The sequence below is a fragment of the Musca domestica genome, unplaced genomic scaffold (genome assembly GCF_030504385.1).
Source record: "Musca domestica strain aabys unplaced genomic scaffold, Musca_domestica.polishedcontigs.V.1.1 20, whole genome shotgun sequence".
Classification (NCBI taxonomy): Eukaryota; Metazoa; Arthropoda; class Insecta; order Diptera; family Muscidae; genus Musca; species Musca domestica.
Window position 1 is genome coordinate 431762 of NW_026712250.1, and position 20488 is coordinate 452249.

A 20488-nucleotide genomic window follows, 5' to 3' on the forward strand; every position below is an offset into this window, starting at 1 on the left:
TATCGAGTGTAATGCTGTTATGGTGGACCTAGCCTCATCTGGATAAAATCTATTTCCAACAACAACAAAAAATTGTACAAAACCATTTTTTATTTATGTCTTTTTATTACAAAAAAGGGAGAACTAAATTACTGTACACAAGAAATTCACTTTATCTCTTTCGAGCGACAAAAACTTCAAGATGCTTCAAATGACCAAATATTCACCCATTGTACTGTATTTAAAAATGTTATTTTCACTAAGTTTACATGTGTATTTATTTTCAGCTAAGGATATAACATTACAAAATAAATTAATGAAAATTAGTCTTAATGGTTGTTCTGGTAGAAAAATATTCGTTATTCTCTCAAACAAAACAGAAAATGAGTTCATTTTTAACAAGAAAACAAAAGGAAATAATTGATTGGTATTATTTGTATGTATGTAGGTATGAAGAATGTTGTTTGTATTGCAATGCGTATGTCAAACATTTAGGCGTTGCAGCCAATGGTGTCCAATCTTTGAACGCACTTTACTAATCGTATCAAATACTGACATTCTTACGGCCGCGTGATATAGATCCCCTATACAGACGTTATTCCTCCCGGATTGCTGGTGTGGATTTTATCGTCTCGCATTGGATAATCTGCATCATGCATTGGCCATTTAAGGTTTGACATACTGACAATCTTACTCTGGTTTAAATAATGGCATACGTTTGGATATCAAAAGTATACAGTATGATAATGATTCGCCGATGAGTGAGTTCACCGATTTGACCGTTTATATGGTTATTATTACAATATATAGTCATATGTAGTAGTGTATGCTAATAGTCTATGATGTACGATATATTGGGTGCCCGGTAGCTAATCTGATTGTCCTCCTCTTCATCGGAAGAACACAAGTCAATTGTATCGACGATAATTTCCGCCGATGGACACGATGATATTTTCCAGTTTGAACTGCGGCAGTTGTCCCGTGTCAGTTTAATGTTAAGTTTGGTGCTTGGGTTACTCTGTTGCGCTTCGTTTATCTTTTTCAAACGCACCGATATTGGCTTGCAGCGTCTCAGCAGATTTGAGTTGAAGAGTAATACATTTTCGGTTCGTCGCTTTTGAGAGAACTGGCGACGAGGAAATATATATAGATGGGTACTATAATCTTGTGGCTTTTTAAAACTACAATGTGGCGTGGAAGTGGACTGCTTTTTCTCCAAAAACTTGGGTCGTGTCGTCAATTTAGACAATAGTGGCGCCTGGCAGAATCGTTCTATTCGATCCAGGCGTTCGCTGAGATATTCAGGTGTAATGGAAGTTTTTGTTGATCGCAATAGAAGCTGACCGGCAGGCGAAGAAAGGGGAATTGTGGGACAACGCCATACTGAATGCACAGCCCGACTTCGTCGCGATATCCTTTTTTTCTTATCTACAATTTTAAATCGGCTATCCACCTTCAGGTTTTCAGTTGGGGTTCCATTGCATGGCGTTTCTATTTCTTTAGTTGTCTGTACGGGTTCTATTGGATTTTTGGCTGTTCGGCATTGCAGGTTAAAGTTTAGTAAGAATCCGATGCGCTGTTCGTTGTCTTCCAGTGTATTGCTACATTCGGGTTCAGGCTCTGGAGTGTCACAAAGGATGACGTCATCATCGTCCTCTACACTGCAGGTCTTCTCGTGGACCAAAATTGCTTCCTTAGAATAGAGTTCTGCGTCACAATTATCACAAAGATATATGTCAAAGGGGGCAGGTTCCACCATCTGCTGCAACGAGTTTACTGCTGAGAGACCATTTTTCGACTTTTGCTGGAGTAGACACTTCCTGAGCCTCTGCGGCTGGTCGTAGGACATGTTTTCATTGCGAAACGTTACCAATAGTTTGTTGCTCCTGCGATCGAATAGTGACGTCGTGGAATTGTAATTGTTGATGAAGCGAAGGCTTGCGTGTTCATAGGAGGACAAGTCATTGCAAAATCTCAGCAGAAAAACACTTTTGTGGAATTGGTAACATATCAGAACTACTTCTTTCAATTTCCCAACCCAATTGCCGTGAAATGTCTTCGGCTTCCGTAGTGGAATACAAAACGGCAAGTCTTCGGGCCACCATTCTGGTTCGCTGCACTCCACCTGACCTTGCAAATTGATGTGGCCCAAGGAACATTGCACCATAAATGGTATAAATTTTTCTAACTGAGACTCTGTGATTTTATCCAATGATGTCGGGTAGCCGTTTGCAAAAAGCAGCGGCAAGTTCGATATCATATTGTTCTGTTGGATCTCCTCCCGCTCGTCCATTTGTTGGCTCTCTGTAGTTTCTTGTGATGAGTACAGCAAAAGATGTGTATTGTTTTGGAGAAATCACTATATCACGTTGTCGTGAAGCACAGTCGAATGATACGCACAGCCAGCAACGGTCAGATTCTGGAAAGGAAAATTGCATCAGTTCAACACCGCCAACTTTATCATACGGAGCAATGATATACTAAATATCTACGAGTAATTACTTAATTTTTGGGGGTATTTAGAGACAAAATGATAATAACGATTCCTTTTTCCTGTCTCTCACTTTGTTAGATAACCTCAATGTTCACCGGACTAAATCACTTACAATTACAACAAATACAAAAACAACCGAACATCTCATGTTAACCATGGAAAACACAGAATATGCTATTTTAGAAATAGAAATTATTGAACTGCCAAATTAATAGCTAATCTTTATCACAATGTTCCTAAATCAAGGAACGCCCTTATTTCCACATTCTTTCCAAACTTTATTTTTTGGAATACGGAATATACTAAATATTTTTTTATGATGAACCAACGAGCTGTGGGAATTAGAAGAAATTTTTTTGCAACTTATGCCTTGTGATTGATTCTATTGTATGTACGGCTCCCATCTTGCTGTAAGTCATTCCTAATAAATAATGTCCAAAACTAATCTTCCACTGATGATGCTGCCGCCTACTCCTCTTACGTACAAGGCGCAAAATGTTGTGGTGGCAAAAATCCAACAGATCCTGGAAATTGCAGTTTAAAAGAGTGCATCGCGAAATAAATTACATTTCAGTTACTGCTCCTTTACGGGTTTTGTTTTGTAGAGAACTAAATGTACATGAACAGCGAAGTCTCCGAGACGGGCCGTACCAAATTAGCTAATCAATCGAGGACGTGCGGAAATAAATCAACAGAAAATTACGAACATTCCGTCAAACATATTTCTATTTTCATGTTTTTTTTTCTAAAAAAAATTTATATTTTTTTGTTAATGAGTGCTTAGTGCTCGATAGTTTCTGCTTAACTCGTAGCCGAAAATGTAATCGACCACCGATTAATCGATATGGTTTTCACGCACGATAGACACTAATAAGGCAGATGTAATGGGTAGCCCATCGATCCAGCTGACTGGAAAATAGGTGAAGCAATATTAAAATATAATAAAAATAATTAATTTAGATGGAACAGTTTAATATAAAGTTCACACGGCCGTTCTTTGTTGTGACGAATTGCTCATGCGATTTCCTGTTTAGTCTGACTAGGAGACATGGTAGAAGAATACAAGTAGTCACCTGAACACGGCTGGGAAAATTAAATGTCCAAATCCAACCAAAATCAATCTTTCGGGATATTATCCGCAAAATAATGGGCAGTTGTAATATTCAAGTATAAATCTATCATTCATTTTTTGTCACTGTTTACTAGACAGCCGATGCAGTGTTTTAAGAAAACAAGGAAAACGATATAGTAGGTAATGTGAATGCAAAGCTGTATTATATATTATGGTATATTTTCTGAAATATACAAAGCCTGGTAATGAGTTTGGTGAGATGCGGCAAATGGAGTAACTATTGTTTACGCCTTGCTTGGTATAAATTTATTTGGCACAATAAAAAGGTGTAGTACAGCTTACCGCCGATTACAATTTTACCTACCTTTTTGAATACTCATTTGGCAATAATCGATAATCGACAATCGTCTTATGTATCGCTAATAATCAGTGCAAAAAATTTTCTTTTTTGCTTCAAACAAATTTTCTTCAATCCTATTCTTGTTTGTCTGGTGGAATCTTCTTTGTGGATTTGTGAAATAGCTGGCTTGGGTCTGTTCAGAAGCTGAAAGTTTGCAGTTTTGTTATTTCCGAAAATAAATTCCCTTAATTTGTCGGCTTTCTTTTGTTTTTGATTTAATCAACCGATTGCAGCAAAAACGGCAAGTTTTAGGAGCGTCGAATAAAAAAGGAGGCTACTGAAAGTGTCTGTCGGTCTCTATACTTAAACTCTAGGCACAAGGGAAGCTTGAAAAAATTAAATTAAACTATTCCTTTGCCATCAACGTCTAATCCATCCATCATGGTTACTATGGAAAATGCAGAAGAGGTCATGCAAATTTTGGACCGTTTCACGCGACTCAAACAGAAGGAAATCCCAAAAGAACTGGATGAATATCTGGGTTATGTGGCCAAAACCGGAGACACGGTCTTCAAGTGGTCTTCATTGAAATATCTGTTCCGTGAGAAACTCTTAAATGTTATAAAAAATTTTCACGACTCCACGCCGAGGATTGACGGTAAGTTGACGCATGTAAAAACCTATGTACATACATATGTGTAGGTACACAATTTAGAGCTCGTTGAACCGGCTTTTGTGCATTGCACTACGACTCCTTTGAGTATGAAATCGGTTCAAGAGCTTTCACTTTAATCTGTAGAAGAAATCTGAAAAAAATTCCTGCGATAAAAAATTGGTTTGGGGTAGAAAAACGTTCAATGCTCTAAAACAAGAATTTACCAGTTATTAACAATGATTCTAATGGGGGACCAACAACTAGCTAAGCTTCTTGAACAATTTCTGCCGCAAAAACAATGTTATAGCTAAAGCCAATTTTCTTTGGTTCGTTTGCTTTTCTATAAAAAGCAACAACTCATCGTAAAAACACGCGCAGAAACTCCAAGTATTTAAACAATAAAGCCCGGCTCTAGCATACTCACCATAGTCGCTAAAACGGAACATAAACCCATTTAAAGTCTAAATGATCGCTAGTCAATTTAGTTTGTTTGTCTTGTGTTGCCCAAGACATTACCCTTCCCTTTAGTGTTTGGAGTGTTGGTATGTTTGTTCGCTAATAGCCGAAGACAAAAGCTAAGTGCATGTGTGTATGTATGTATTTATTTTGCCGGCATTGGTTTTAATGGTATTTTGTTGTCTCCTCTTAATTCATTTAAGCTAGAGAAATAAAATGAAAAATGTATGTATTTTCATGTACACGTGCGGAACTCAAGCATTTCTTTAACATTCTTCACAGAAATTCCCCAGTACCCCAACGTTGACCCATTCAATTATGAGAGCATGAAGTCATCTCTGCTGGAGCGCCTAGAATTGTTCAATGCAGCACCTTTCACCATACAACGTCTATGCGAGCTCTTGATAGATCCCCGGAAGCAATACAGCCGCATTGACAAGTTTATGCGTGCTCTGGAGAAAAACATTCTTGGTAAGCATATGTAACATTTGTCCGTGAACCAGCGATGCTTTCAGATGCAATTTATTTCGATTGAAGCATTTTTGGTTAATGTTTTATTCTCTGGTATTTTGTATTCATTAAATATTTTCAGTAGTCAGTACCGTCGAACCTGGACGCAAGAGAACCGAATCTGAAAATGGAGACTCTTTGGACTCGGTGGTTAATGGCGACCTTTCTTTGGATGTAAATGTCGACATTGAAATGGAATCCGATGGCCTATTTAATAACTCGGAAAATACAAATGGCAATGGAACTGCAACAAAAGCTGAGGTTGAAGCAGCCAAGGAAGATGTCAAGACAGAGGAAGCAGAAAAATGTGTTACAAAGAATACTCATGCTAATGACGATGATAACTTACCAAACCCTAAGAAAGCCAAACTGGACTTGCCCGAAGATTCCAAAGACGACATGGAGGAATCAAACAAAACTGATGAGTCCGTGACGAAGGAAAGTACCGAAGAAAAGAAAATGAAAAGCGACGACGATAAAACAACTGAATCTACAATCGTTAAAGAACAAGAACCAAAAACGAGTTCAGAATCCGACAATGAATCCGAAAAAGGAACATCAGAAACACACGAAGAAAAAGCCGAAGATGAAAAAGTAACCGTAAAAACAGAAGAGCCCGAAAGAGTCGCTAACAAAGATGAGACAGATAGTGACCACACATGTTCTAAAATCGAGACGAATAAAGCAGAAACTGAAAATAATTCTGAAAAAGAAGAAATAAAAGAAGTTAGCGAAAAGTTGGAGTCATCAGAAGAAAATAAAAAATCGCAAGACGATAGCAAGAACTCTGCAAGTGAAGCTGTCATTGAAGAGATTTCTGGAGAAGAAACAGAAAAAGACAATTCGCGGGTCGTCGAAACGCAGATTGCAAAGGAGGAAGAAAGTAAGAATAATCAGAAACAAAAAGAGGAAGATGCAAATGTGGTGGAAAAACAGGAGGTAGAGATCGGGGAAAAAGATCAGCCTAAGCAGGTAGACCAGTTGCCAGAAAAAGGGGAAGAAACAAATGTTACAACTAAAGAAAACGACCAAGCCGAACAAAAGACAGCGGATGAAGCAACAGAAGAAAAGGCGATAGAAACAGCCACTGCAGAAAAAGAGAAGATTATTGAAAAATTGGAGGAAACGGCACAGGAAGTGGATTCTGAAAAGAAAGCAGAAGAATGTAGTCAACAGAAAACTGATTTGACACAGACCAAGACTGAAGATGTAAAGACTGATATTTCGGCCAATGCCAGTGTGGAACAAAATACAGAGTCTGATGCAGCCATTTGCAGTACCACCGAAGTAGCAATCGAGAAGAAAGATAATGCTGACGAAGTGGCCGCACCAACATCAGAAACATCAGAGGTTGTGCCCACCACTGAGGAGAAACTAACAGCGGCTGTATCGGAGACGAAAGCAGAGTCTATAACAACACCAACACTTGCCCTAAACGACCAACCAATGGAAGATGCCGCCATAGAAGAGGAGCCTCCATCTGTTGACGAAGTTGTAATGGACGAAGCACCAGCTACGGAAGTCTCGACTGCAGCTGCCATGGCTACCGAAGAAGAGCCATCATCCACTCCATTAGCCAAACCCGAAGAAGAATCTTCTGGTATGGAAGTTGACGACACAAGCCAGGAGGCAATGGACCAGTAATCAGTTGAAACTCCAACAACCAGCATTCACATTTCAGAAACTATATTTAAAAAATAGACTAGAAACGCTATGAGCGTTAAATAGTAACCTTAAGCAAATACGACACAGTAGATCAACAAGGAGAACTTTGGAATTGAAAAACAAGGGGTTTCTTCTTGTTTAACAAATTTATAGTTTTGTGTTAATTCCACGCGACAAAAATTCCTTTTTACAATCTCTGAAAAATCTCAGCATTCGGACTAAGTATTACTGCTATAATAGTTTTTTATGTCGAATTTGTAACCCTCTTGTTTGGACGTCATGCTGTAGATTTGTTTTGTGTTTATTTATACGACAACTACAAGTGAAACATAATCTAGTGCATAATTTGTAACAAACAAGAGTAATAATAAACATACACACAATTGATAAACATATTACACCAAAAGTATTTTCCTTCTGGCATTTTAGTTAGGAAACCGTTTACAATGGTTAACTTGATTCAAGGTAAAAAAGTTTCAATGTTTAGACGTAGAAATCATATTTTGCATTCTTGAGGGAGACCTTTTTTACTATTTTCAAATATTTGAAGTATAGTTGAAGATTTGCAGTTCCTAAAAATGCTTATCTACATTCTTCTAGCATGGAAATGAATAAGACTTTCTTCACATTTTATACAATATACATTTTATAATTTATTTTATATGATAAATAAACAAATTTTAATACAATAATAAACTAGAAAGACCTTAGATTTAACAACTCGTACATACAAACATTTTCATGTGGGCTGCTGCTGCATAGACTGAGAAAAACTTTGATGTTGCTTTCATTAAATTTTAACAAAACAATAAACAGAAAAAGAGAAACATTCATACATAATTCTAAAACATAAAAGTAGCAACTGCTCTGCTTAAAATTAGGCTAATAGGATAGAAGGATGGAAAGCAATTGTGTTCAGCTCCAGGCTTGAACTTTTTAGTTATTACTGAGATACATGTGTATTAGTTTCCCCTTTGGCCCTTTCCTTCAGTGGACACAAGGGTAAGCATTTAAACTATTCAACCCAAGAATCATTGCACTCTTCCTCAGATTCCAGCCCTCTCCAGTGCCGACAATTGTTGTCCCAATCGCTCCTCTTTTGCCTTTCGCTCTGAGCTAAGTTTCTTCGAGTGTGTGTAGTTTTGCAAAAAGGTCTGTACATCGATTTTGCCATTTAAGAATTGCTCAACATGCCGCTCACATTCAGTGTCAGCATTTGAAGCGGCAATCTGTAATAGCTCTCTGATGTGCTGAGGATTGTATTCCTCAGTCTTTTTCAAATACTTCTTGTTTAGTTCATCGCACTTTTCCCCCAAATGTTTTAAGGTTGTCACATCATCGCTTAACTTGCGTTTGAGCTCGACAAGGTGCGTTTCTTTGGACTCGTTTTCTTTTGAAATGTTCTCAACTTGATTTATCATCGAGTCTAGTTCTTCGTTGAGTTGCTGAACAACGGACATCTCCTCGATAAAGTCGTCGAAAAACTCCGGATCATTATCTAGTTGTTTCAGCTCGTCCAACGAAAGTGTGGACAAGTTGGGAAAACTTGTATCATTAAGCCGGGGAGATGACAACTTGATCGGATCGTGGGGTGAAGTTTCTTTGCTGCTGTTGGCACTGTTGGAAGCACCGCTACTAGTACCGCTGTCTAGAGATTTGGCCATTTGCAAGGGAGGATAATGATGAGAGTGGGGAACATTTACTTGTGCTGAATTGGCGCTGTTGGCTGGATTTGGACTTTGCGATTTAATAACTTGTGGCGGAAAGCGTTCGAATTCTCGTATGACAGCCTGGACGACACGTCCTAAATCGGAATGTGGCGAATACTAAACAAAAACAAAACGAACATGTATTTCAAATTATATATTTAACAAAATAGTAATTGTACACATGTAAAATTATTTATCCTGGGAAATGAAATACACTGACATCATGGTCAATTTCCCAACAAGTTTAAGGTCATAGATAACGTCATTGTGATTATTCAAAGCTTAGTTTCCTTGAACCTTCGCAACTCAAGGATGCCTTCTTGTGCAATTTTAAAAGTCACAACAAAAAATGAATACAGGAAACGGTACTAATGTCCTCCAAGGACACAGCGGAACGAATTTCACATACCTTTAAAAATACAGCACATGTTATTACTCACATTTACTAGACCTGGAGCTGATTCGATTTCTCCTGTCGCTGGATTCACCCAGTGATGCTGGATAATGGGAGAAATGATCAGTTTGGGGCGTTCGTTAGGAAAATTCAAGCCCAACAAAACAGTCAGCATAAAATTGCGACCACCCGACTCAAAATGAACGCAAAATTCCGCCAGCTCTGAGACTTCAACGACACTGTAAAATAATAGTCAAAGATTATTTTGTTTCAAAATACAATCGCGCGGGTGCGAAACTTACTTGTCGTTAAATATTTTCAGAGTATCAATTTGACGTCGAATTTGATGCAAACGATGTTGAAATGCCATTTTCTTGAAATAAACAAAAAAACATTAATTCACTCTCTGGTGTCTGTTTTTGCATCGACGATTATCGATTATCGACTTTTAAGTTCAGCAGTCAGCTGGACGTCAACACAGTACAATTCAGCTACTACTAACTACATTCATGGTAGATGTAGTAGAATACAGGTAGTCACATCAACACAGCTGCTGGGACAATAAACTGTCAACCCAATTTTTATATGGACAATTTTGAATGAAATTTTATTTAAATTCTTAAATAATGTTGAAAATGGATATCATAAAAACCTCCGATTGTCGTCGTATAAGAAAGCAAGAAAAAAACATTCTAAAAATGTTGACATATCAATGTTCCCAAGCGTTGATGCATCTACCTATATGATGATTCTTAGGGTGATAAATAAAAAAAATATAAAAAAAAATATCTAACGCGGGCGTAAACGTTTATAAAAATATATGCAAAATAAATCAAATTCTAAATATATTCTTCAAGACATAAGAAGATGTTATGATATGTGTTTTTCATGAATATTGTCATTGTCAAACAAATTAGGAAATATATGCAAAAATAAATTAAATATATTCTTATACCTACAGGGCCGTTCAAATGATGCTATAACATGTGTGTTGTAACAAATTGAAATCTTTTTCAAAATTTAAAATAGTATGTTTTAACATTTCTTGTTCCACCAGGCTAGCTGTATTATTTTATCAAGGGTTGTATAGTTCTACGAAGTTGAGAACTGGCCGCTTTTCAATCTGCTGAGCCCTATTGGATGGCCACTTTTCGACGTCTTGAACCCTGCACAGACGGTTCTTTCATTGTTTTGCGTGGAGTCGACTTGGTGGTTATTTATATAATAAATTAAATAATTAAGCCGGGAATCATGTCCCTATTTCAAATGAAATGGCTTAGGCGGTTGGTGAGACAGAACACAAAGCCAATACCAGAGCTGGAGGCTGCCCTGTGGAAGCGTCGCCTGAGTGTGGTGTATGCACTGCTGGCCTGGAATGCCTTTGGATTTGTTTGTTACATGGCGTTCAGTGGAAAGAGTGATTGGGCTCACTATCATGGATTGAAAAGCGACGAAGAAAAGGAAGAATCACAGGCGGTTCAATTTAGTAAACGCCTAAATGTTGAAAAGGGGAAAATTATACGGTATTCTGGTTTTAAGAAGGTAGAGGAGCTGGAATTCGACAATACAAAAGATAAATGAGCCCTTGGTTATAAATCGATGTAGTTTTGTTTCAATAAATACGAGGTATATTTACCATAAACGGAAATTTGGATTGGAACTGTTATTACCGAGCGTAAAACCACCAGTACTCTTCCCTATAGACCGGACCTGCATTTCAAAGAATGCACAGGTCATTCTCTTGGCGAATGCTCGTCATAGAACACAGTATGCTTTACCCTCAAGCAAATAGCACATTCGATTCCAACCGATATAACGATACGAGCTACAAAACTAAATAAAAGACCATATTCCTTACTTTCGATGAAAAAAATAAGACTTTTCATTTCAATAGCAATACTGCATCATTACTCTATTCCAGAACTGCAAGAATTTATAACTTATTACTGCTATTATTTATTTACCCTCCTTGATATCGAAGAAAATTGCAAAACTGTTGCGTCGCCACCTTCAAAAGCATCCATTGGTTGATATACAAATACCGCTTAATATATTGTTGGATGATTTTACATGAGGTAGTATGTGATGGAAACCATTTATACTCGTAGCGGCATACGTCGATTTGCTACATCTCAAATTTGAGCAAACATTTTATTGGGATTTTGACTGGATTTTGAAAATGCACACAAAAGAACTCTCTATGAGAAGTTAAAGTATAACAATTTGATTTAAAGCAGAAAAAACGTGGAATGCTATTTGACAATGGACAGACTATAGTCTATTTCAAGGTTTATTTTAATTAGATATCCTTTTTTTGATTACAGTATGCATTTTTGATTCCCTTAACATTGGTTCAAGGCATAATACTGGGTGTAGTTAATAACATGGTATGCCCCAGCTTTGCAAGAATGTAAAAGTTATTACTACAATAACCGATTTTCCCTTTATGATATCGAAAAAATGCAAAACTTGTAGATTCTTGCTGATTTTCAAACAGAGCATATACAAGAAAATTGGACTGATCTTAAGCCTATTGGAGTAGTTTTCTGAACAATATATTCAATTGGAGCAAGATATTGCTAGATCTCGACAATACATTGTATTCTAGACGAAAGGCCTTCTTCTTCTTCAAATGCGTAAAAAAATCAACTCAGTACCAGTGAAGGTGGTGACTTCCAAAAGGATTCACAAGAAGAATATAGTGCAGCCAATATTTTAGAACAAGGTGAACGTATGCAGTCTACTTCAAATGCAGGGAGAGTGAGGGTAAAGGTTCTTAAATCCTTTATTCCTATAACATAAATTCTGAAATGAAAATAGGGACACTATAATGAACGTATGCCTTCCACGTCAAATGCAGGGGGAGTGAGGGTAACGTTTCTTAAACCCTTCATTTCTATAACATAAAATCTGAAATGAAAATAGAGGCACCATATTTGGTTGGAAAGGAATCAATGTTTTTAGATTCTTACCATGATCCATCTGATTTTATAATCAACAATAATTTTTTTAAAAAACAATAATAAAAAAAAGCAAGTATCATACACTTTCATTTTTTGACATTTATTGTCAGAATTCAGTTTAAATTTGCTGACAATTACCGCAAGAACGTAAAAGTTTTTACTCCGATAACCGATTTTTCTTTAATGATATCGAACACAAATTGCAAAACTAGTAGATTCTTTTTTTTTACAAATTTAAATAATTTTTCATTCAACATTTTCAATTCCAAAATTGGTTTGACAGTTCATTGTCCCAGCGGCTGTGTCGATGCGTCTATCTACTAATATTTTTCTACCATGCTCTGGAGCAAACCAAATATTACCAATTTAATACACCTTGCCTTGGTCTATATCTGTTTCAATTTACGAACTAAACAAAATGAAATAGTACGGAGGTGTGTAAATGCTGTGTTACAAAGCGAGGCGCGCAAATTATCTGTCAAACATTGCGGGTTATCAGTTCACTGTGCGTTTCGTACGTTTGTTGGTGCACGCCATAAACAAATTGAATTTATCTTGGAATTAAATTGTAAATATTAAGAATAAAAATTGTCACAAATGGATAAGTGCTACCTCTGCAAATCAAAAAAAGTTGACGATATACAATATGGAGAATTCTTGAGAAATGCAGAAATGGGATTTGGGGTTCATACATTTTGCCTGGTAATATACGAATTGCAAATGCTGTGGAATTTTAGTGTTAATTCGTAGCTATTCATTTTAGTATTTATCCTCAAACCTAACACAAAATGGACAGGATGATGAAGGCTACTTGGGGTTCTTGAAGGCAGACATCAAAGACGAGGAAAGACGTGTCTCCCATTTGGTAAGTAAGAAGAAGGTCGCGTAGGCAATAGTTGAAATAGTTGATTGTGGTGTTTATTATTTAGAGGTGCTGCTATTGTCGCGAAAAATATGCGAATATTGGTTGCTGTGAAAAACGATGTCACAGGGCTTTTCATCTGATTTGTGGTATGGAAAATGGGGCAGAAAACCAGTTCTGCCAGTCCTTCAGATCTTATTGCCATGGACATAGGCGTAAAGGACCTAAAATTCCTGAAGCGGAGACTACGTGCACAATTTGCTATGAAAAGCTACTCGAGCCTAATACGAATAACAAGAAATGGAGAATTGTGCAAAGTCCCTGTTGCCGTAACGGCTGGTTTCACAAACTGTGTCTACAAAAATTCGCTAAGACTGCGGGTTATTTTTTCAAATGTCCACTCTGCAATGATGCCAAAGTGTTTCGTCAGAAGCTGCCAGCTCAAGGAATATTCATTCCCAATCAGTAAGTATCAGGCCGTCAACCATCTAATGTTGTTCTTTATCAAATTTAAATGTATTAATTCGCAGAGACGCTGCTTGGGAATTGGAACCAAATGCATTTGTCGAACTTTTGGAGCGCCCCAGTGAATGTGCCGCCACAGTATGTGAAAATAAAAATGGGCGCAACTACACATCCCATGCAAATCCGTTAATACTATGTGGCACGTGTGGTTCTACAGCCATGCACAAGCGGTGTCTACCCCAACCCAATAAGGGCCGTTTTTACTGTGCAGATTGCACCATTGCTTTTCATCAACATGACCGAGATGATGAAAATGACGATGAAGCCGAAGAAATAGATGTTTGCCATGTTAGCGACAATGAGGATTTGAATATGGTTCAAAGGCTCTTTGGCCACGATGAAAAGGCAGTGCATGGGGATGATGACGATTTTTCGGATGCTGGAATAAGGATATCCCATCCCCACAGGTCTAGAATTTTAAGTAGCGATAGCAGCAAAAGCGATCTGCCCTCGCCGCGAGCATTCACAGCCAGTTTTAAGGATGAAAGGCTCGATCGTGACGATAACACACAATGCGATCGAGCACTGCAAAGGGATGATGACGATATTTCTGATGTTGGAATAAAGATATCCCATCCTCGAAGGTCCAGAATTTTAAGTAGCGATAGCAGTAAAAGCGATACGCCCACGCCACAAACGTACACTCAGAGTTCCAAGTACGAAGAAAGCTCTGCTGCAAACAAGAAAATTGATACATGCTTTTTGTGTAAATCATCGAATAAGGACGACATCCAATATGGGGATTTCTTACGTAGTGAAGAGATGGAAATGGGAGTACACACATTTTGTTTGGTAGGTTGTTTTGTCATTGTGTACTTGGAACGTTGAATAATTCGGGGTTCTATGTACGGTCATTGTTTTAGTATTTATCTTCAAATCTGACACAGAATGGTACGGATGAAGAAGGTTTCCTTGGGTTTTTGATAGATGATATCAAAAAGGAAGAGATCCGCATTTCCCACCTGGTAAATAAGTTAAATAGTTTTTTGAGACAGCAATTGAAAATATTTCCGCCTTTTGAAAACTTTTTCAGAAATGTTTCTATTGTCGAAAAAAATATGCAAATATTGGTTGTTGTGAGAAAAAATGCCGTCGAACATTCCATTTAATTTGCGGCATTGAGAATAATGCCCAAAATCAATTCTGCAACTCTTTTAAGTCCTACTGTTTTAACCATAGACGCAGAAGAATCGGCAAGCCACCACCCACTGCCACATGTTCCATCTGTTATGACTTATTGGGCACTAAAAAATGGGGGCTTGTTAAAAGTCCATGTTGTTTTAATGGCTGGTTTCATAAATTTTGTCTTCAGAAATTTGCCAAGACCGCAGGGTATTTCTTCAAATGTCCACTCTGCAATGATGCTAAGACCTTTCGACAGAAACTACCGGCACTCGGTATATTTATTCCAAACCAGTAAGTAAACCTTTTGATATAATACTGTCATTGCCCAAAGGGTGCCAAAGAGACTTTTTCCCTTTCTAGAGATGCGGCCTGGGAATTGGAACCAAACGCATTTGCTGAACTTTTGGAACGTCCCAATGAATGCTCAGCAATTGAGTGCGAAAATAGAGAAGGACGAAGACATTCATCAGCAGCTAATCCGCTTTTGTTGTGTAGGACTTGTGGTTCTACGGCAGTTCATAAGAAATGTCTACCGAAATCGGATAAAAACAGATTTCATTGCAAGGACTGCACAATCGCCATGGTTGAAGAAGAGGAGGACAGTGGCAGGTACAGTTTGAATTCCGAAACAAATGGTAGTGACAATAAGTTAGGTAATGCGAGTTATCACGAAAACATGGCGGTTATCAACGGATTGATGGGAGATGATGAAAATTCCTCGGATGATGAAATAAAGACACAGCGACGTTATAAAAACAGGTTGTGGAGTGTAGATTCACAAGCTCAGGCTGGAAGTAATAACAAAAAGCGCCGCCACAAACGGCCGAGTACCATATATTCAACAGACGATGATGATGATGAAGTAGAGATAATATGTGACAAAGCAAATCCATGTCAATCACACGAAAGTTTGGAAAGTCTCGTTCCCGTGAAGAATGAAACTAACCCTGGTGGAAACAACAGCGGCAAGGAAAAGTTATTACGTTGGGGTCGCATCATAACAGATTCCAGTGACGACGAAGTGACGGTGGAAGTTATGCCGGCAGAACAGGACAAATCCAACAAAACACTGAATAGCAAAACAGCGCCGGCAAAGCCGATCAAAAATGACGAGGAATATGTACCGAAAAAATTACCTAAAATAATCAATGACGGGATGAAAACGAGCTCAAGTGCTACATTATTAGTGTCATTTGAGGAAGTGCACAAAGAAAATCCTAACAGAAGCCACAATAAAATAAGGAGAGTAATAAGAAGTGACGAAGAAGACGATGATGTGAAGAAAGATCATATGAAGTCAGTCAACATTGACACAGAATGTTCATCAAATGTTGAAGCATCATATAAAGATAGTGTTGGGAATTGCAATAACAGGAGTTCCGTACGTGACTTCAAAACCTTTACACCAATTGATGGTAGTAGTGATGATGATATCGATATCCACAATTCCAAGAATTCGAAACTCAAAACAATGCAAGAAATCCGTGAGATAAGTACTGAAGAAAAATCTGACGAAGATGATGATCCGTTAGAGAACTTTACAAAACTTGTCGAGAGACAAAAGGATATTAGTTGCATCGCTCAAAGGACCAGAACAAGAGTAACTAATCGAAGCTATCCAGAGGAGTATTCCAAAAAAGCAAACAAGGCTTTAAAGACACGAAAGACTATTACATTTCAAAATCAAAAGCAAGAATCTTCTACCAAACATGATAATTTGGACGTATCTTGCATTGCGAGAAGGACTCGGCGTAAAAGCACGGCATCTGAGCATGTTAATTCGAAAGATAGATATTCAGGTTTGTCTGCGAGTAAACAGTTGAATGCCCCTTGTGTTACTATTAGAACACTCGGCAGGCGGAAAACGGTGTGTTCCGAAACGGTAACAGAAAAGAAAAGACGGGAAACTCAAGAAATACACGTTGGAAAGTCGTCTAGTTCGGAAACTATTGAATCATGCCATTCTTATGAAATATCTGCAGTGTATGACAAAAAAGATCAAACCGAAGAAGAAAGTGAGGATTGCGAAAACGACAGACAAAACGATGGCAAACTCAGCCCCTTTGAGTTGTCTTGCATTGCGAAACGGACAAGAAGACGTAAATCTTCATCTCAAACCGAGGACAAAATTCCGACTTCTTCTTACTCTTTGGCTTTGTCAAATCGATACAATCACGCCTGGCCCAGGCAAAATGAACTTGTGGCATTTTCTAAATTGAGAAACAAACAAAATTATTATCCAAGTAATAATCATCATCCCCATGTTAATAATCGCAAAAGAAACTAATTTTTGTTTTTTCTTTCACATCAATTTGGTTTTCAACAACAATATATACCCTCATATATATATGAAGAAGACAGTTATACTAAATAAGTTTTATACCGTGTATAAAGTGATGTTGAGCCCTAAATGGGCACCCCTTTTTGTAGTTGTAGTTTTATACTCTTACATATAAGTTCAATAGAAATTCCATTATTGTGACTCTATGATAGATTATTGTAAACAATGTTATTTACTTTGAATACCGGAACAATTTATAATATACCTCTAGTTCATACTGTTGTAATATAAAAATTATGTATTTTTTTCGTTGTGTATTACCTTTTATTTTTATAAATAAAGTAAGCCATTCGCATTTATTATCATCTTGCAAAAATAAGCATAGATTTAGTTATAGCGACTGGGTTTTATTGGGCTACGTTTACATTGGAGTTATTTGCCACGATCTGTTACATATTGAACATGGTAGAAGAATACCGGTAGATGCATTACCGCTTGGGAACATTGATGTCAAAATGTTTTAAATGTTTCTTCAAAAATAAGTAGATTTATATATGTGTTCCTATACGACGACGATCGGAGGTTGTCCGAATATACATTTTTTTAACAATTTTTACAAATTTGAATAATTTTTCATTCAAAAATGTCGATTTCAAAATTGGTTTGACAGTTCATTGTCCAGCGTCGTGAGTCGAAGCGTTTACCTATATTCTTCTACCATGATTTTGAACGTATGTTTTTATACATTTAATGCATGTGAATATTTACAAGGCACTTAGTAAAATTCAAATAAAAATAATCAACATCCCAGCAGCCTTCAAAAACACGCAAACTATTCTGTGGTCCTGTCCACCATCCACAAGCGGTAGTGTGTTTTGCGCCATACACAATTCTTTGAGAACGCATAAACACTCATTGCAATTTCTTGCAAGCTAAGAGTATGTTTACACTAATATACGGAATGGATTACAACTGCCAGTACGTATAATGTAATCGACTCTCAAATCCAGTGGACACTCCAAACGATTGTTATGTGTGTAAGGGCGTTTTTCATCAAATGTCACCTGAAAAATCAAACATTAATGTAAAAAAGACGAACAGGGCATATCAAACGCATTTCCAACTGGCTTTAGTCATCGGCTGACTTTTTCGTAAAAGAACAAAGGAGCTTTAGGTTAAGTTAGTTCAATTTCGGGCCATAATTTATACTTGATAACCCTACGAGTGTTTGTTCGTTAAAAACAAAGAAGCCAGTCGATCACTTAAGCGAGTCAAAAATTGATTTATGTATTCAACTTGTTGTAATATTATACTTTGGGTAAGACTTGCACAGAACATCTGTCAAATAAATCCCCATAACTCGGCGAAACGTTAATTTATTAATTCCATAAACGATAATTTTTCCCATATAATATAGAAAAATAATGGAAAACTACTAGAATCCAGCAGGTTCTCAAAACAAAGCAAATATCTGTCTTGTGCGAAATTGAAAAGTCGACCAAAAATCAAAAATCCCAATATCGATAACGAAAAGTCGTTTTTGTCATTTTCACCACAGACAAAAGTAGACATCGACTTTCAGGCTTTTCAACACCAAAAGTCGATTAATCGAGTGTCGACTTACGCATCCCTTTTTGACATTCAGTTCCGAATGAAACTTCGTAATGAAAACAACGGTCGTGTTCCGTAACGGTGATCAAATAATAAAAGAAAATAAACTAATATCAGAGTAAAGTTTCAAATATTCTTGCACATTGGAATCCAAGTGAAAGGAAAACGTAAAGAAAACACAAAAAAAGAAAATAGAAAAGAATATTGACCCGAATACATTCATATGTTTCTAGAAAAATTACAAAATACTTGCAAGCAGCTGTTGAAAAGCGTTTCAGTTGTGTTTTAAGCCTTAAGTCGAGCAATAATTTCTTCTTGTGGTTTGTCTGTTTGTTTGTTTGTATGAGCTGGAATTGTGTGTGTGTGTGAGTGAGAAATAAGGTTATCAGTTCAAGAAAAACCAAAAAAGAGATTGAATATTGATATTTGTTCCAACACAAACTACAAACACAAGACTGGAGCTGGAGCTGAAAACCGGATTTATTACGGGGTAAGCATCGCATCTTGAAACTCATTGTCTTCATAATTATCTTTATTTTTGGAGGCCAGACAAAAAGAAAAAGGGGGAAATTGCTTTGCAAGAAATTTGGAAAAAAAAATCCCACCATCAACATGCAGTTGGCAGTCAGCTCCAAACTCGGTACAACAACAAGTGTTGATGGCATGGAATTAAAATACATGGGGGTACCCCACATCCCCTCTGACCGCACCAAAGTTAACAGGCACTCATGTTGTTGTTTAGCTGTCGTTTCTCGACTGTCAAAACGACCACAACGAACCAAATAAGAGTTCGCTTCAAAAGTAAAGCATCTGAACAATGACTAATAGACCGACCCCCACCAAACAGAGTCAACATAGAGTGCAAATAGCATTTCGTGTGGACGTCGTGCAGTTAGTTGCCCACCAATGAGGAAATATTATTGTGGCCAAATAGTTTACTTTTCTGGAAAACTCGAAACAGAGATAATCGATTGATCTGCGTTCAAAACAAAAAAATAGGACAGCTGATTTGTGCAAAGACAAACAATACCTACGTCCTTTTAAAGTCGAATTTCAACTCACCCACACAACGGCATTATGCAAGAAGTCGTTGCGGGCTGAAATGCACGTCCTAGGCGCCCACTTCGCCGCTAAAACATGCCGAGTATTTACAAGAACTTGGGCAAGAATTTGGCTTAACTCAACAACTATTTTAATCAAATCTCCTAGCTTGCATTCTCTGCTTCTAGCCTCACTTACTCTCTCTCTCTCTCCCCCCTCTTTAAATGTTCTTCCTCTTTTTTGTTTAGCCCAAAACAATAATAAATCGTAAGGGGGGTGTGTGTGTGTATCTGTTTGGGAGTTGAAATGTGACGTTGACAATGTATACCACCAACTCCCCAACCCCGACAAAAACGTTATTGAGGGGGTCCCATTGTTGTTGGCTTTGTGTAAAATGTATACGTGCGTTTCTCAAGATACTGAAAGCCATGAATGGGGCAACCAACGAACGAACGAACGACGACCGAGCGACCTGACGAACGATGGGCGATGAGCAAGTCAATGGAAGTGAAACAACAACGCATTAATTGCAGGTTTGTTTTCTTCGTCGTAGCTTCGTGTCGGTTTGTTATTATTTGGTCGTTACTTCGCTGCTGAGTTTCAATGGACGGATGGACACGAACCGCTGTTGAGGAGAGCAAGAAGTTGCTTTTGCGATTGTAGACTGTAAGGTCTGTGATTTTGCCAATCAAGAAACAATGAAATGTTGATAATTCTCTTTAGAAGAACTAAACTGAGTTTATGTCATAAAGACTAACCAACCCCGTACACAATAAAAAAAAAAAAACGAGGGGAATCTTTGTTTA

At 37.6% G+C, this 20488-nt stretch overlaps 5 protein-coding genes across 10 annotated transcripts; 3 read left to right on the plus strand and 2 right to left on the minus strand.

The window, feature by feature from the left end:
* Positions 1-239: 239 nt before the first annotated feature.
* LOC101900467 (uncharacterized) lies at positions 240-3286 on the minus strand. 5 transcript variants are annotated; one of them, XM_005177268.4, is made up of 2 exons: positions 3041-3286; positions 240-2398 (listed from the first exon to the last, which is right to left on the minus strand). In XM_005177268.4, exon 2 carries the CDS (start codon positions 2270-2272, stop codon positions 809-811), a length of 1464 nt encoding a protein of 487 aa, XP_005177325.1. In that variant the 5' UTR covers positions 2273-2398; positions 3041-3286; the 3' UTR covers positions 240-808. The 5 variants fall into 5 exon arrangements, with proteins under 5 accessions (XP_005177325.1, XP_005177324.1, XP_011296463.1 ...); XM_005177267.4 differs by having other exon boundaries at positions 2959-3286; XM_011298161.3 differs by having other exon boundaries at positions 3125-3285.
* Positions 3287-3972: 686 nt separating this feature from the next.
* Positions 3973-7566, plus strand: LOC101900887 (serine/threonine-protein phosphatase 4 regulatory subunit 2). Of its 2 annotated transcripts, none has more exons than XM_011298163.3 (3): positions 3973-4543; positions 5279-5467; positions 5592-7566. In XM_011298163.3, exons 1-3 carry the CDS (start codon positions 4327-4329, stop codon positions 7148-7150), a joined length of 1965 nt encoding a protein of 654 aa, XP_011296465.2. In that variant the 5' UTR covers positions 3973-4326; the 3' UTR covers positions 7151-7566. The 2 variants fall into 2 exon arrangements, with proteins under 2 accessions (XP_011296465.2, XP_005177327.2); XM_005177270.4 differs by having other exon boundaries at positions 3974-4543; positions 5589-7566.
* A 272-nt stretch (positions 7567-7838) lies between these two features.
* LOC101901174 (vacuolar protein sorting-associated protein 37A) lies at positions 7839-9733 on the minus strand. The gene is made up of 3 exons (XM_005177272.4): positions 9577-9733; positions 9321-9513; positions 7839-8997 (listed from the first exon to the last, which is right to left on the minus strand). The coding sequence occupies exons 1-3, from the start codon at positions 9642-9644 to the stop codon at positions 8218-8220; spliced, it is 1041 nt and encodes a 346-aa protein (XP_005177329.2). The 5' UTR covers positions 9645-9733; the 3' UTR covers positions 7839-8217.
* Positions 9734-10413: 680 nt separating this feature from the next.
* Positions 10414-10922, plus strand: LOC101901345 (uncharacterized). The gene has a single exon (XM_005177273.4). It carries the CDS (start codon positions 10526-10528, stop codon positions 10853-10855), a length of 330 nt encoding a protein of 109 aa, XP_005177330.1. The 5' UTR covers positions 10414-10525; the 3' UTR covers positions 10856-10922.
* A 1804-nt stretch (positions 10923-12726) lies between these two features.
* On the plus strand, positions 12727-17335 carry LOC101897555 (uncharacterized). The gene is made up of 7 exons (XM_005177347.4): positions 12727-12939; positions 13001-13102; positions 13167-13564; positions 13630-14416; positions 14488-14589; positions 14658-15040; positions 15110-17335. Exons 1-7 carry the CDS (start codon positions 12835-12837, stop codon positions 17034-17036), a joined length of 3804 nt encoding a protein of 1267 aa, XP_005177404.3. The 5' UTR covers positions 12727-12834; the 3' UTR covers positions 17037-17335.
* Positions 17336-20488: the final 3153 nt, after the last annotated feature.

Excerpts from the sequence above, each read along its gene's own strand:
- LOC101900467 (XM_005177268.4), bottom strand. The coding sequence starts at position 2,272 with ATGGACGAGCGGGAGGAGATCCAACAGAACAATATGATATCGAACTTG.
- LOC101900887 (XM_005177270.4), top strand. The coding sequence starts at position 4,327 with ATGGTTACTATGGAAAATGCAGAAGAGGTCATGCAAATTTTGGACCGT. Across the intron at positions 4,544-5,278 it reads CTCCACGCCGAGGATTGACG|AAATTCCCCAGTACCCCAAC; the intron begins GTAAGTTGACGC and ends CATTCTTCACAG. Across the intron at positions 5,468-5,588 it reads TCTGGAGAAAAACATTCTTG|TAGTCAGTACCGTCGAACCT; the intron begins GTAAGCATATGT and ends AAATATTTTCAG.
- LOC101901174 (XM_005177272.4), bottom strand. The coding sequence starts at position 9,644 with ATGGCATTTCAACATCGTTTGCATCAAATTCGACGTCAAATTGATACT. Across the intron at positions 9,514-9,576 it reads CTGAAAATATTTAACGACAA|TGTCGTTGAAGTCTCAGAGC; the intron begins GTAAGTTTCGCA and ends ATTATTTTACAG. Across the intron at positions 8,998-9,320 it reads CAGCTCCAGGTCTAGTAAAT|TATTCGCCACATTCCGATTT; the intron begins GTGAGTAATAAC and ends GTTTTTGTTTAG.
- LOC101901345 (XM_005177273.4), top strand. The coding sequence starts at position 10,526 with ATGTCCCTATTTCAAATGAAATGGCTTAGGCGGTTGGTGAGACAGAAC.
- LOC101897555 (XM_005177347.4), top strand. The coding sequence starts at position 12,835 with ATGGATAAGTGCTACCTCTGCAAATCAAAAAAAGTTGACGATATACAA. Across the intron at positions 12,940-13,000 it reads GGGTTCATACATTTTGCCTG|TATTTATCCTCAAACCTAAC; the intron begins GTAATATACGAA and ends TATTCATTTTAG. Across the intron at positions 15,041-15,109 it reads GGTATATTTATTCCAAACCA|AGATGCGGCCTGGGAATTGG; the intron begins GTAAGTAAACCT and ends TTCCCTTTCTAG.